General features: G+C 47.0%; 1 protein-coding gene across 1 annotated transcript; it reads left to right on the forward strand.

Moving 5' to 3' along the window:
- The first annotated feature begins 83 nt into the window (after positions 1-83).
- On the forward strand, positions 84-3,947 carry LOC110498579 (piRNA biogenesis protein EXD1-like). The gene is made up of 5 exons (XM_021575233.2): positions 84-188; positions 333-437; positions 529-609; positions 761-884; positions 2,855-3,947. The coding sequence occupies exons 1-5, from the start codon at positions 102-104 to the stop codon at positions 2,875-2,877; spliced, it is 420 nt and encodes a 139-aa protein (XP_021430908.1). The 5' UTR covers positions 84-101; the 3' UTR covers positions 2,878-3,947.
- The last annotated feature ends 10,298 nt before the right edge of the window (positions 3,948-14,245 follow it).

Raw genomic sequence — 14,245 nt, forward strand, 5'->3', positions numbered from 1 at the left:
AAAATGAAGCTGTAATGAGTCTAAGGAGGTGTGTGCCCTTTGTCCTGTGGGTGTCAGGAGTGATGTCTAGTACATTGCTTGATCATGCTCTCTCCACCTAGATGATGCACATCCGGAAGCAGCAGGTGATCGAGATAGGAGCAGACGGGGTTGGAACGTTCCAGCACGAGAGAGTCTGTTGGCTGCAGGTGAGGAAAGAGAGACAGAGCTCTTAAGTAATCCTACCTAGGCTTTTGGATATGAATATGTTCATCATTTTCTATTTCACGTTATCTATTACTTGTCTTGAATGGAAATTTGAACTGCTGAACTATATCCAATCTTCTTTGTAGATTGCCACTAAGAACAAGGTGTACCTCTTTGACATCCTGATGCTTGAAGCCCGGGCCTTCAAGAACAGCCTGTCCATGATCCTGGAAAATAACCACATTTTGAAGGTGAGTAATATAGACAGGATATTATTATATTAATCCATTTGACTTCTACCTTATGTAATTTCACCTCTGTCTGTGTATTTATCTTATTCAGGTCACCTATAGCTGCCAGAGGATTGCCGAATGTCTGAGGGCTCAGTTTGGAGTGAATCTCACCAATGTCTTTGACACGCAGGTACTGTATTGTAGAAAATGTATGATCCTAGAGTGTGCAGCCGAAGCTTTGTTGTTGTTCTATGAATGTATTCTTACTGCCCTGTAGGCATAGACCGAGTGTTACCCTCCCAGCCTTATCACTGTGATGTGTTTGGGTTATTTCTCCATAGGTGGCAGATATCCTGTGCTTCTATACAGAGACAGGTGGCTTCCTGCTAGCAGGTGGTGAGCCTACATCTGAAGATGCCCTCATCACGACTCTCCTCTCTCAAGATCAAGTCTCTGCTCACCAAGGTACATAAAGCAGGGAACATAGCACAAAAGTATGGATGTGGTCTGTGTGTGTGTGTATCTGCATTGTAAGACTTGATTTTGTGTGTCTGTACTAGAGGTTGACCGATTAATCGTAATGGCCGATTAATAGGGCCAATTTCAAGTTTTCATAACAATCTGTAATCGGCATTTTTGGACACCGATTATGGCCGATTACATTGTACTCCACGAGGAGACTGCGTGGCAGGCTGACTACCTGTTATGCGAGTGCAGCAAGGAGCCAAGGTAAGGTGCTAGCTAGCATTAAACTTATCTTATAAAAAACAATAAATCTTAACATAATCACTAGTTAACTACACATGGTTGATGATATTACTAGTTTATCTAGCTTGTCCTGCGTTGAATATAATCGATGCGGTGCCTGTTCATTTATCATTGAATCACAGCCTACTTCGCAAAACGGGTGATTTAACAATCGCATTCGTGAAAAAAGCACTGTTGTTGCATCAATGTGTACCTAACCATAAACATCAATGCCTTTCTTAAAATCAATACACAAGTATATATTTTTAAACCTGCATAGTTAGTTAATATTGCCCGCTAACATGAATTTCTTTTAACTAGGGAAATGTTGTCACTTCTCTTGTGTTCTGTACAAGCAGAGTCAGGGTATATGCAGCAGTTTGGGCCGCCTGACTTGTTGCGAACTGTGTGAAGACCATTTCTTCCTAACAAAGACCGTAATTCATTTGCCAGATTTGTACATAATTATGACAAAACATTGAAGGCAATATTTAGACTTAGGGACGCCACCCGTTCGATAAAATACGGAACGGTTCCGTATTTCACTGAAAGAATAAACGTTTAGTTTTCGAAATGATAGTTTCCGGATTGGACCATTTTAATGACCTTTTTGTGTGTTGTGTTATTATATTATAATTAAGTCTATGATTTGCTAGAGCAGTCTGACTGAGGGGTGGTAGGCAGCAGCAGGCTCATAAGCATTCATTCAAACAGCACTTTCCTGCATTTGCCAGCAGCTCTTCGCTGTGCTTCAAACATTGCGCTGTTTATGACTTCAAGCCTTTCAACTCCCGAGATTAGGCTGGCAATACTAAAGTACGTATTAGAACATCCAATAGGCAAAGGTATATGAAATACAAATGGTATAGAGAGAAATAGTCCTATAATAACTACAACCTAAAACTTCTTACCTGGGAATATTGAAGACTCATGTTAAAAAAGGAACCACCAGTTTTCATATGTTCTCATGTTCTGAGCAAGCAACTTAAACGTTAGCTTTTTTACATGGCACATATTGCACTTTTTCTTCTCCAACACTTTGTTTTTGCAGTATTTAAACCAAACTGAACATGTTTCATTATTTACTTGAGACTAAATTGATTTTATTGATGTCTTGTATTAAGTTCAAGCAAGTGTTCATTCATTATTGTTGTAATTGTCATTATTACAAATATATAAAAGAAATTGGCTGATTAATCGGTATCGGCTTTTTTTGGTCCTCCAATAATCGGTACCGGCGTTGAAAAATCATAGTCGGTCGACCTCTAGTCTGGACTATACCTGTAGGAGGACAAAGAGGTATGGTACATGCGTCCCTGCCCTGTGTCCCTGCTGAAGGTCATGGCCCTGTCGGTGATCCATCTGCAGCCTCTGAGGCTGGCTGACTACACAGGCCTGGTGGACTCCTACCTTAGCAGCAGTCATGAGGAACCTATCCACACCAAGTCAATGAGCTACACACACATGACCCAACACACAACCGGACAGATAAATAAAGGACTTACATCCAGACTCACTTACTCATTACTGTACACATGTCAAATGGCAATGTTGACGGAAAACATTGTAATAGAGTTAGTGACATAAAAAGAATAGATCTCAATGACAGTTATTATCTGAGATATACATGTCCCAGTGTGTTGAGATGATATAGATGCTTATGTGCTGCTTTGTGTATCTGTCTACAGAGCAGTGTTCTGGAGCTGCCTAGGGAGCTGCGGCAGGAGTGGGCCATCGACCGTTACCCTGTCTCTGAGCAGGGCCTGCTGGAGCGCTCCAACCCCAGACCCCTACCCCCATCACAGGATGGGCAGGGCCAGAACATAGCCACCCAAAGACAACCTGACCCCCCTGTCCCCACAGCAGAGGAGCCTGTAGCCCCAGGACCAGTACCAGGGCTGCAGGCCCCAGCAGAGCAGAGACCCCCTGTCCCAGTAATACCCCGTGGGCATCTGATCTCCATGCTATGCCCAGTGCCCTGACCCCAGAGGTCAAGCAGAGCTCCAGGAAACAGCCATCTGGAGTCGTCAGCCCAGTGGCTCCATCAGGATCAGGAGAACCAGGACTCATGGAGATAGTGATGGTCACAATGTCAGGCAGCGGGAGGTCTCTGATGAAAGATGCAGCACCACCAACCCTCCCTGCCTTCCCTCCCTGCCTTCCTCTTCCTGGGAAGAGGCCTGGTTTTCCCGATACCAGCGGCCCAGATCCCTAAGGAGAGCCCCAGGGTTCTAAAGACCCAGGCCCCAGTGGGGAGGGTAGAGGTGCCTGTCCACCCAGGCCCAAGACTCAGCCCAGGACAGTGAGCTGTGCCCCAGCAGGCTGCCCTTTCTACTGCCATGCCTGAAAACATCCCTGGGGCAGAGAGAGGCCTCTTCATCCAGAAACCCCAAGGTCTCACCTCTCCTCTCAGTATCTCCTTCATTTCCTTTAGAAATACTTAAGAGGACCACCTATGGTTGTGAAGGGTTGGTTGAAAATTACTTGTGTAATTGTTTATTCTACAAAGACCACTAGATGGCAGTAAATTGTCCATTTTGTTTGCAAATGTAAATTGCATCAATGTTTGGGGGGAAACAGTCATGGTTCAGTTAAATGGTTTTCTATTTCAAATGGAAAAACAACAGTAGATTCACATCAAATTAAAATCGGATGAGAGATATTTTGAAAATTCTGTATCATGTCGACTAGTTTACCTTGTGTACATGGCTTAATTTGAGTAAATTTTTTTGTTATTCAAATTGCTGTTCACACTTGTTACAAATGTCAATTAAACACCAGTTCAATACTCTGCTTATTGTGATTCTGTGTTTCTCTCTTTCTGGCCTGATTTGCGTGAGTAATGGTACATTCTGAATATGTTAATTGCAGTCATTTCACTTGGTAATAGGGTCCTCGGAGTACAGTGATATTCTGCTGGGTTACAGCCCAATAATGTCCAACTAATTCCTTTGATATGACTACATGCAGTGGTACTTCACCCATCAATGCATTCCAGCCGTCGAGGAAGACCATGTATGCAGCACTGGCAGAATTATTCTAAATGTTTCTTCAAAGGAAACCTCATTATCAGTTAATTGTGGAAATAAAACTTATTTTTATGGTGTTAATCACACATTTTTGTTCTCCTGAAAAGTCCAATGGGAAGTTGTGTTGGGACATGTTAGAACAAAACACCCAAAAGCTAAATGCATTTAGCTTGTGATGATTAATTACCTAGAAACTTGGCTTCTTGGCTGCTATTAATTGAGGCTGAAAGCTAAGGAAAGCATTGATGGATTTGCTGTTAATTGAGGGAAAACATTGTTTATGGAAGGTTCCTTTGATTACAGATGACTGGAAAACCATTAGAGTTGGCACGGAATGAATGCAGGACGTTGACATTATTAAATTGATATTGCCTGTCTGCAGCACTAATCACTCAAGAAGTTCAGATGGTGATGATCACAAGTACCCAACACCTGCCATGTTTTACACAGCAAACAAAGCCTTGTCTTATCAATCTACTATCGGTTTCCTGAATAAGGATCCTGCAATGCGGATATTACACAGATGTTCCACAAACAGCCTCTTTGAATGAATTTTCGGAGGTACGGTTTGGGAACAAAACAGGATATTAAGACGAAACAATGTGTTCAAACAGCAGCAGGGTGCGCGGTACAAATGGGGCCCTCATTAATCACATCTTATTGCCATGGCTATCTAGATATAGCAGCTTGGGCCTGTGCCAGGACCCCTTATTGAAAGCATGAAACAGATAAAGTAGGCTTTTAATTAACTAGGAGGGAGCAGAGCACAAAGACCCATCTCTCTTAGCAACCTCAGCTCCTGCTAGGGACTGGATGGAGAGATCCTGGATCCTTCTCATATGCTTCACCTCCTAGGCCTTTAGATCTTATTTTAGATATCAGAATAATCTTTATTCACCAACTACAATTTTCCTTAGTGAGAAAGAGCTGCCAGCAAGCAATAAACAATACACAGAATACTTAGTCTTCTTAGACATCATACAGAATATACACTATCACAACAGTCTTGTTTCAAGTGATGCAAATGAAAATACAAATCCAATCAATTTAGCATTGAAACACTGACAGGGGCTGTAAATGCAGGAGCGTGCTCTAAGGGTTTCTCGAGGCTCTCTTCCCTGTTGGGTTGTGTCAGTCAGTCAGTATATATGAAGTGTACTGTATTTGGTTGGCAGAAATCACATGGCCCAGTCCATTGTGTGCCATACTCGTCCTGTTCCTGAAATTGCCAGTCTGTCATTGCCTTTGGTCATAAAACACTCAACATTCCCATTGTTTATCCACCATTTTCTATAATACATGATGATGGGGATGTAGATTTGCAGGTTATGACTAAACACTCTGGTTCTAGTTGTTCTGTAGGCTATATTGTTACAGTAATGGACATGCTCACCCCAGTCTCTGCTTCTTGCTGACGTGAAGAAAGAAAGAGGTGCGGTAGGAGAGAGGTCTGCCACAGGGATATAGAGGGCAGGGACCTGTCATTGACAGGTAGAGAAGGACCTTATTTTAGAAGACACTGCATTTCCTGTCCGTCACAATAATGCATTATGAGCTCCGCTTCCTGTTTCTCAGGCCAGGGAGGAAGGAACAGGGTGCTTGTCACACGGTAGTCATGGCTTCCTACCTCCTCCCCCCTGGCCCCTAACTTCAGACAGTCTCTTTGCTTTTGAGGGGAGATGACTACACCTTGAACATCGCAGCAGGATGTGTATGGTTACTTTTAGTGTTAGGTCGAGAAGGTAGGACACAGACATAAACATAAACTTTAGAAATACCCGCTGTGTTTATTGGTTACAAGAAATTGTTGTTTCAATGTTGTGCCTCTTCTCCGGAGGAACGTGGAGTGGTCTACTGTTTGCTCATCGTGTCTAAATGTGGGTCAGAACAAACAATTCCTTCCACAGTTAAATAAACAACAACCACACAATGAACTCCTTCATACAGTTACTGTATGCTTTATCCAACTATAAACTTCATATACAACCTTCAAAACAACTAATCATAATATAATGTGAATTGATTACATACAGTTGAAGTCGGAAGTTTACATACATCTTAGCCAAATACATTTAAACTCAGTTTTTCACAATTCCCGACATTTAATCCTAGTTAAAATTCCCTGTCTTAGGTCAGTTAGGATCACCAATTTATTTTAAGAATGTGAAATGTCAGAATAATAATAGAGAGAATGATTTATTTCAGAATTTATTTTTTTCATCACATTCCCAGTGGGTCAGAAGTTTACATACACTCAATTAGTATTTGGTAGCTATCCTTTAAATTGTTTAACTTGGATCAAATGTTTTGGGTAGCCTTCCACAAGTTTCCCACAATAAGTTGGGTGAATTTTGGTCCATTCCTCCTGACAGAGTTGGTGTAACTGAGTCAGGTTTGTAGGCCTCCTTGCTCACACACGCTTTTTCAGTTCTGCCCACAAATTTTCTACAGGATTGAGGTCAGGGCTTTGTGATGGCCACTCCAATGCCATCTATTTTGTGAAATTCACCAGTCCATCTTGCAGCAAAGCACCCCCATAACATGATGCTGCCACCCCCGTGCTTCACGGTTGGGATGGTGTTCTTCGGCTTGCAAGCCTCCCCATTTTCCTCCAAACATAACGATGGTCATTATGGCCAAACTGTTCCATTTTTGTTTCATCAGACCAGAGGACGTTTCTCCAGAAAATATCTATGTCCCCATGTGCAGTTGCAAACCGTAGTCTGGCTTTGTTATGGTGGTTTTGGAGCAGTGGCTTCTTCCTTGCTGAGCGGCCTTTCAGGTTATGTCGATATAGGACTTGTTTTACTGTGGATATAGATACATTTGTACCTGTTTCCTCCAGCATCTTCACAAGGTCCTTTGCTGTTGTTCTGGGATTGATTTGCACTTTTCGTACCAAAGCACGTTCATCTCTAGGAGACAGAACGTGTCTCCTTCCTGAGCGGTATGGCGGCTGGGTGGTCCCGTGGTGTTTAAACTTGCGTACTATTGTTTGTACAGATGGACGTGGTACCTTCAAAATTGTCATGTTCAAGTTGGTGGAAAAAAGTGTACAATAGGGGTGGAACAATAGTCCTATAAATCTACCCTAATTCTCACTAATCATGGAACTGTATGATAATGGTCCAGTCATCTTGAACCATATAGCAGGATCCAGTTTTAACCTGTGTGTGTGGTCTGACTTCCATAATGACTCAAATAGACCACATGTCCCAAATTATTGCACAACCTTAGCCTAATATGATCCAGTAAAGCAAGCGACCCTCTGGAACAACTACAAGGACCTGACAGAGGAAAGAAAGCTAAATGGAATGGAATGATGCAAAATGGAGGCTACAAATTGAAGAAAACAAACACTAAAGAGACAATTATAAATGTATGTGGGTATTACTGATGGTGGCTCCAGATAGTGACTAATACACTGCTCAAAATAATAAAGGGAACACTAAAATAACACATCCTAGTCCTGAATGAATGAAAGATTCTTATTGAATACTTTTTTCTTTACATAGTTGAATGTGCTGACAACAAAATCACACAAATTATCAATGGAAATCAAATTTATAAACCCATGGAGGTCTGGATTTGGAGTCACACTCAAAATTAAAGTGGAAAACCACACTACAGGCTGATCCAATTTTGATGTAATGTCCTTAACACAAGTCAAAATGAGGCTCAGTAGTGTGTGTGGCCTCCACGTGCCTGTATGACCTCCCTACAACGCCTGGGCATGCTCCTGATGAGGTGGCGGATGGTCTCCTGAGGGATCTCCTCCCAGACCTGGACTAAAGCATCTGCCAACTCCTGGACAGTCTGTGGTGCAACATGGCGTTGGTGGATGGAGCGAGACATGATGTCCCAGATGTGCTCAATTGGATTCAGGTCTGGGGAACGGGCGGGCCAGTCCATAGCATCAATGCCTTCCTCTTGCAGGAACTGCTGACACACTCCAGCCACATGAGGTCTAGCATTGTCTTGCATTAGGAGGAACCTAGGGCCAACCACACCAACATATGGTCTCACAAGGGGTCTGAGGATCTCATCTCGGTACTTAATGGCAGTCAGGCTACCTCTGGCGAGCACATGGAGGAAATACCACCCCACACCATTCCTGACCCACCGCCAAACCGGTCATGCTGGAGGATGTTGCAGGCAGCAGAACGTTCTCCACAGCGTCTCCAGACTCTGTCACGTCTGTCACATGCTCAATGTGAACCTGCTGTCTGATTGACTTGGAGTTACATTGTGTTGTGTAAGTGTTTCCTTTATTTTTTTGAGCAGTGTATTTAACATGATACAAATTGTAAAATAAAACTGAGAAAAGTCCGGGCATAGGCTATAATTAAAACATTCTAAAGTGCATAGATTAACTCTGCAGGTACAGCCCCACAGAAGCCTATAGTTTGGGTGTCCAAATTTAATCCACGCAAAATATGAGGGAACACTATTCAATTTCAGAATAATGGCACCTGTGGAAAAGGGGCTGCAATACATGTGTCACGACTCCCACCGAAGTTGGCTCCCCCGCCTGCTCCCCCGCCTGTGGTGCTTGGCGGCCTACTAGCCGCAACCAATCCCTTTTTCTTTTCGGTTACTTTTGTCTCATTTGTTACACCTGTTCCCATTTTGTGTGTGCCAGATTTGCTTCCCTATTTAGCGTGTGGAACCCGTCCCTTTGTTGTGCGGGATTATTTTGATGTTCACGTTGTGCCGTTGGTGTTGTTAGTGCTCTGGACCGTGTTACCCGTTGTTTTGGGTTGGTCAGTGTTTTGCGGCCTACGTGTTTGGGCATTTACATTTGGTGCCGCATTAAAGTGCATCTTTCCCCTGGACCTCTCTGCTCTCTGCGCCTGATTCCTCTCTACACACCTAGCCAGCCATGACAGAATCCCGCACCTGTACAATGGAATCAGCAGGAGCAGCCACACCTCCTCTCCCATCGATGGAGGAGAGGGTCCTCCATCACACCACCGTTCTTCACTGGATTGAGTCCACCATGGATCAGATGATGGAGAGGATGGACCGATGGGAGAGGAGTGGCCTTCTCACCTCATCTCCAGCGCCCCCTCCACTAGCACCACCTACCCCTGCTTCAGCATCTGGCTCTGGGGCCCTGCGTCCCAGGGAGTATGATGGGACAGCGGCTGGGTGTCAGGGGTTCCTCCTCCAACTTGAGTTGTACCTAGCTACCGTCCGTCCGACTCCCTCAGGGGAGGAGAGCGTGAGCGTCCTCGTCTCCTGTCTGACGGGGGGAGCCCTGGAGTGGGCCAATTCAGTGTGGAATGGCCCAGACTCGGCGAGGGATCGCTACCCTGAGTTCCACAATGGCTGTTCCACCTGCGACAGGAGACGAGGAGGGCGCAGGACTTTGCCCTGGAGTTCCAGACCTTGGCCGCAGGAGCGGGGTGGAATGACAGGGCTTTGATGGACCACTTACGTTGTAGCCTCAGGGAGGATGTCCGCAGGGAGCTAGCTTGTCGGGACACTACTATCTCAATGTATGAACTGATAGACATGTCCATTCGTCTGGACAACCTCCTGGCTGCCCCCGGGCGTCCAGAACGGGCCCTGTTGATTCCACCCGCAGGCCCTCCTGCTCCCATCCCCATGGAGTTAGGGGGGGCTGCATCGAGGGGGACCGAAGGAGGAGTTTCCTCCTGCACCAGTTGTGGTCGGCGAGGACACACGGCCGACCGGTGCTGGGGGAGCTCGTCTGGGAGTCGGGACTCACCCAGAGCTTCCTGTCGGCCATATGTTTGTGCTAACCTCTTTCCCTGGGTTTTCTCCCTCTCTACAGCAAAAGGCGCTAGTCGATTCAGGCGCAGCTGGGAACTTTATGGATCATGGGCTCTCACTAAGGGTAGGGATTCCCCTGGTGTTGTTAGACCAACTTTTCCCCGTGCACTACTTAGATAGCCGACCATTAGGCTCCTGGCTGGTCAGGGAGGCCACGGTGCCACTGGACATGGTAACGCAGGGGGTCATAAGGAACGGATTGGTCTATTCCTTATTGATTCACCTGCGTTTCCAGTGGTGCTGGGAATTCCATGGCTAGCTCATCACAACCCGGTGATTTCATGGAAACAGGGGGCTCTTCGAGGGTGGTCAGAGGAGTGTTCAGGCAGGTGTATAGGAGTTTCCGTAGGTGCGACTACGGTGGAGAGTCCAGACCAGGTTTCCACCGTGCGCATTCCCTCTGAATATGCCGATTTGGCTATCGCCTTCTGTAAGAAGAAGGCAACCTAATTACCACCCCATCGTGGAGGGGACTGCGCGATAAACCTCCTGGAGAACGCTGCACTTCCGAGGAGTCATGTGTACCCATTGTCCCAGGAGGAGTCAGTGGCTATGGAGACATATGTCACTGAATCTCTGGGGCAGGGGTACATTCGGCCCTCCACGTCACCCGTCTCCTCGAGCTTCTTTTTTGTGAAGAAGAAGGAGGGAGGTCTGCGTCCGTGCATTGATTAGAGAGGTCTAAATTCAATCACAGTGGGGTTTAGTTACCCACTACCTCTCATCGCTACAGCGGTGGAATCATTTCACGGGGCGCGTTTCTTCACAAAACTGGACCTGAGGAGTGCGTATAACCTGGTGCGTATTCGGGGAGGAGATGAGTGGACCGGACCCCTCTTTAGCGTTCATAGTGGAGGTGGATGTGTCCGAGGCTGGGGTAGGAGCCGTGCTGTACCAGTGCTCGGGCGCGACACCAAAGCTCCGCCCTTGTGCTTTTTTTCGAAGAAGCTCGGTCCGGCGGAGCAAAACTATGATGTGGGGGACAGGGAGTTGTTAGCTATAGTCAAGGCTCTGAAGGTGTGGAGACATTGGCTTGAGGGGGCTAAGCACCCTTTTCTCATCTGGACTGACCATTGTAATCTTGAGTATAACCGGGAAGCGAGGAGAATGAATCCGCGTCAGGCTAGATGGGCCATGTACTTTGCCCGGTTACGCTTCACCATCTCCTACCGGCCAGGCTCCCAGAACACTAAAGCCGACGCACTATCCCGCCTATATGATACCGAGGAGCGGTCCATCGAGCCGACCCCCATCATTCCACCGGAGATAGAGAGGGCATCACGGTTGGAGCCTTCCCCCCCTCAGTGTCCAGCGGGGGCTCAGTACCTGCCGCGGGGTGTCTGTGACAGGCTGATTCGTTGGGCTCATACTCTACCCTCCTCGGGTCATCCTGGCATCTCCTCGACACCTGCCTAGAGGAAAGTTACAGCCCCTCCCCGTTCCACAACGGCCGTGGTCACACTTGTCAGTGGACTTCCTCACCGACTTTCCCCTGTCCCAGGGAAGTACTGCGATCCTGGTCGTTGTGGATCGGTTTTCTAAGTCCTGCCGTCTCATCCCGTTGCTCAGTCTCCCTACGGCCCTGCAGACCGTGGAGGCTCTGTTTACCCATGTCTTCCGGCACTAAGGGGTGCCTGAGGACATTGTCTCTGATCGGGGTCCCCAGTTCACATCCAGAGTTTGGAGGGCGTTTATGGAGAGGCTGGGGGTCTCGGTCAGCTTGACCTTGGGTTTTCACCCCGAGAGTAATGGGCAGGTGGAGCGAGTAAATCGGGATGGGCAGGTTTCTGCGGTCGTATTGCCGGGACCGGCCAGGGGAGTGGGCGAGGTATGCTCTTTGGACAGAGCTCGCTCAGAACTCCCTCCGCCACTCCTCGACTAACATGTCTCCCTTTCAGTGTGTGTTGGGCTACCAGCCGGTCCTGGCCCCATGGCATCAGAGCCAGACCCAAGCTCCTGCGGTGGAGGAATGGGTGTAGCGCTCAAAGGACACCTGGAAAGCCGTCCAGGAATCGTTGAGACTGGCTTTGGAATGACAGAAGAAGAGTGCTGACCAGCCCCGCAGTGAGGCCCCCGTGTTCGCACTGGGGGACCGGGTCTGGCTCTCGACCCGAAACCTGTCCCTCCGCCTGCCCTGCCGGAAGCTGGGGCCGCAGTGTGTGGGGCCATTTAAAGTCCTGAGGAGGATAAACGAGGTGTGTTTTAGGTTATAACTTCCTACTTATTATCGTATTAACCACTCGTTTTATTTGTCTCTCCTCAGGCTGGTGGTGGCTGGTCCCCTACAAGAAGGTGAGGTGCCTGAGGTCCCTCCGCCCCCTCTGGACATCGGGGGTCCCCGGCGTACACAGTACGCACCATTCTGGACTCGAGACGCCGGGTAAGGGGCCTACAGTACCTCGTGGACTGAGAGGGGTACGGTCCGGAGGAGAGGTGCTGGGTACCGGTGGGGGATATTTTGGACCCTTCACTCCTGAAAGACTTCCACCGCCTCCACCCAGATCGCCCGGCGCCTCGCCCTCCGGGCCGCCCTCGAGGCCTGTGGCGGCGCGCTGCGGGTGCCACGCGTCAGGGGGGGGTACTGTCACGGCTCCCGCCGAAGTTGGCTCCCCTGTTCGGGCGGTGCTCAGCGGTCGTCATCACCGGCCTACTAGCCGCCACGATCCCTTTTTCTTTTCAGTTAGTTTTGTCTCATTTGTTGCACTTGTTCCCATTTTGTGTGTGCTTGATTTGCTTCCCTAGTTAGCGTGTGGAACCCGCCCCTTTGTCGTGCAGGATTATTTTGATGTTCACGTTGTGTCGTTGGTGTTGTTTGTGCTCTGGACCGTTATTTTGGGTTGGTTAGTGTTTTGCGCCCTGCGTGCTTGGGCATTTACTTTTGGTGCCGCATTAAAGTGCATCTTTCCCCTGGACCTCTCTGCTCTCTGCGCCTGATTCCTCTCTACACACCTAGCCGTGACAACATGTCATGTTTATATGAGTTTCAGTTTGTTTCCATATGGCTGTTTTCACATTCATCTCCAGGATCATAAGGAAATATAATCTAAAGCAATTGTTATGTGTATTTACAATCCCCTTCTCCAAACGACTTTCTCATTTACCTAGTTCTTATCAGCTCTTATCGATTTAGAAATTACAGTGCATGGAGAATTCTGTTATTTCTATTGGAAAAAATAAAGTTGATACTTTTCCCACTTTGAACCGGCAGGTTTGCATGACCTTATTCATGGTTTCCTCGCGCGTAAAGGTGTTGGTATTATCAGGGTGTTTAGACAAGGTCAGAATACGGCTTATCTGTAGACACACCTCTGCCACACCTTCATTTCTTAGATCTCCACCCTGAACGAATAGTGGGTGAATAGCACACTATTCACATGCTTAAGTTCAAGGTCAGAATACGCATAGAGAGACAAGTGCACAAAAAGGGAATAATGTTCCGTTTACACGAGCTTAACTCGGGTCTATCTCTATACACATGCTCAGGCAGGTTCAGTGGAGGAATGCCTCAGATCCCAGAGGTATCCTGACACAACAGACACAACTGCATTATTGATCACCGAGGCTTGTATCCAGTTTGTGACAGGAGCCAATACAACTGTTATTGTCGTGGCCTGCTTTATTTACTTTCTGCTGTATTACCACTATCCTGGGGAGGGTCTCATTAACAGCAACAATAAGGTGTAGTATTTAAAATGGGTCAATGTTCCTAGGCAACTAGCATCCCTCATGACTAGTGTTTGGTTACAGATTGGTTCATATTTAATAGGTTTTCATGAATTATTAACCATAGAGGGGGGATAAATTATCCCACCCTCTCCTTTTATTTTCCTCTCCTTAGAACTGTCATTCCATTTGTTGATTGGCTACAATCTGCACATCTTGGCCAAAACCATCATTAATATTCACACTTGACTTAAGCTCTCCTGGGCAAGCTCTTATCTTGTCCACAGCTCGCCTGTCATTATGTAGATTCAGCAGCAAGGAGAGAGGAGCTGAGAGCGGTGTTTGGGTCATTCCCTGGATCATCTCTCTCCCTGTGTGTGTCAGGTCTTGATCATCAGGCCTGAGTGATTGTGGCTCCCCAAGAAAGCACTTCTCTGCTGTCAGGTGTGATGACTGGCATAAGGTGTCAGCGAGAGCTTCGCTGTTGGTAGCCATCATCTCTCCCATGGGTGTCTGTGCTTTTGCCTGAGTGGCAGAGTCAGTCAGAGGTGGGTGATTTAATTGCCGTAGTGTTGGGGAGTTTTGATT

Source organism: Oncorhynchus mykiss, chromosome 19, assembly GCF_013265735.2.
Source record: "Oncorhynchus mykiss isolate Arlee chromosome 19, USDA_OmykA_1.1, whole genome shotgun sequence".
In the NCBI taxonomy this organism is placed as follows: Eukaryota; Metazoa; Chordata; class Actinopteri; order Salmoniformes; family Salmonidae; genus Oncorhynchus; species Oncorhynchus mykiss.

What these genes read in the sequence shown, in the direction of transcription:
- LOC110498579 (XM_021575233.2), top strand. Translation starts at nt 102, where the DNA reads ATGATGCACATCCGGAAGCAGCAGGTGATCGAGATAGGAGCAGACGGG. An exon ending in AGAGAGTCTGTTGGCTGCAG is followed by an intron (nt 189 to 332) that starts GTGAGGAAAGAG and finishes TCTTCTTTGTAG; the next exon opens with ATTGCCACTAAGAACAAGGT. An exon ending in AAAATAACCACATTTTGAAG is followed by an intron (nt 438 to 528) that starts GTGAGTAATATA and finishes TATCTTATTCAG; the next exon opens with GTCACCTATAGCTGCCAGAG.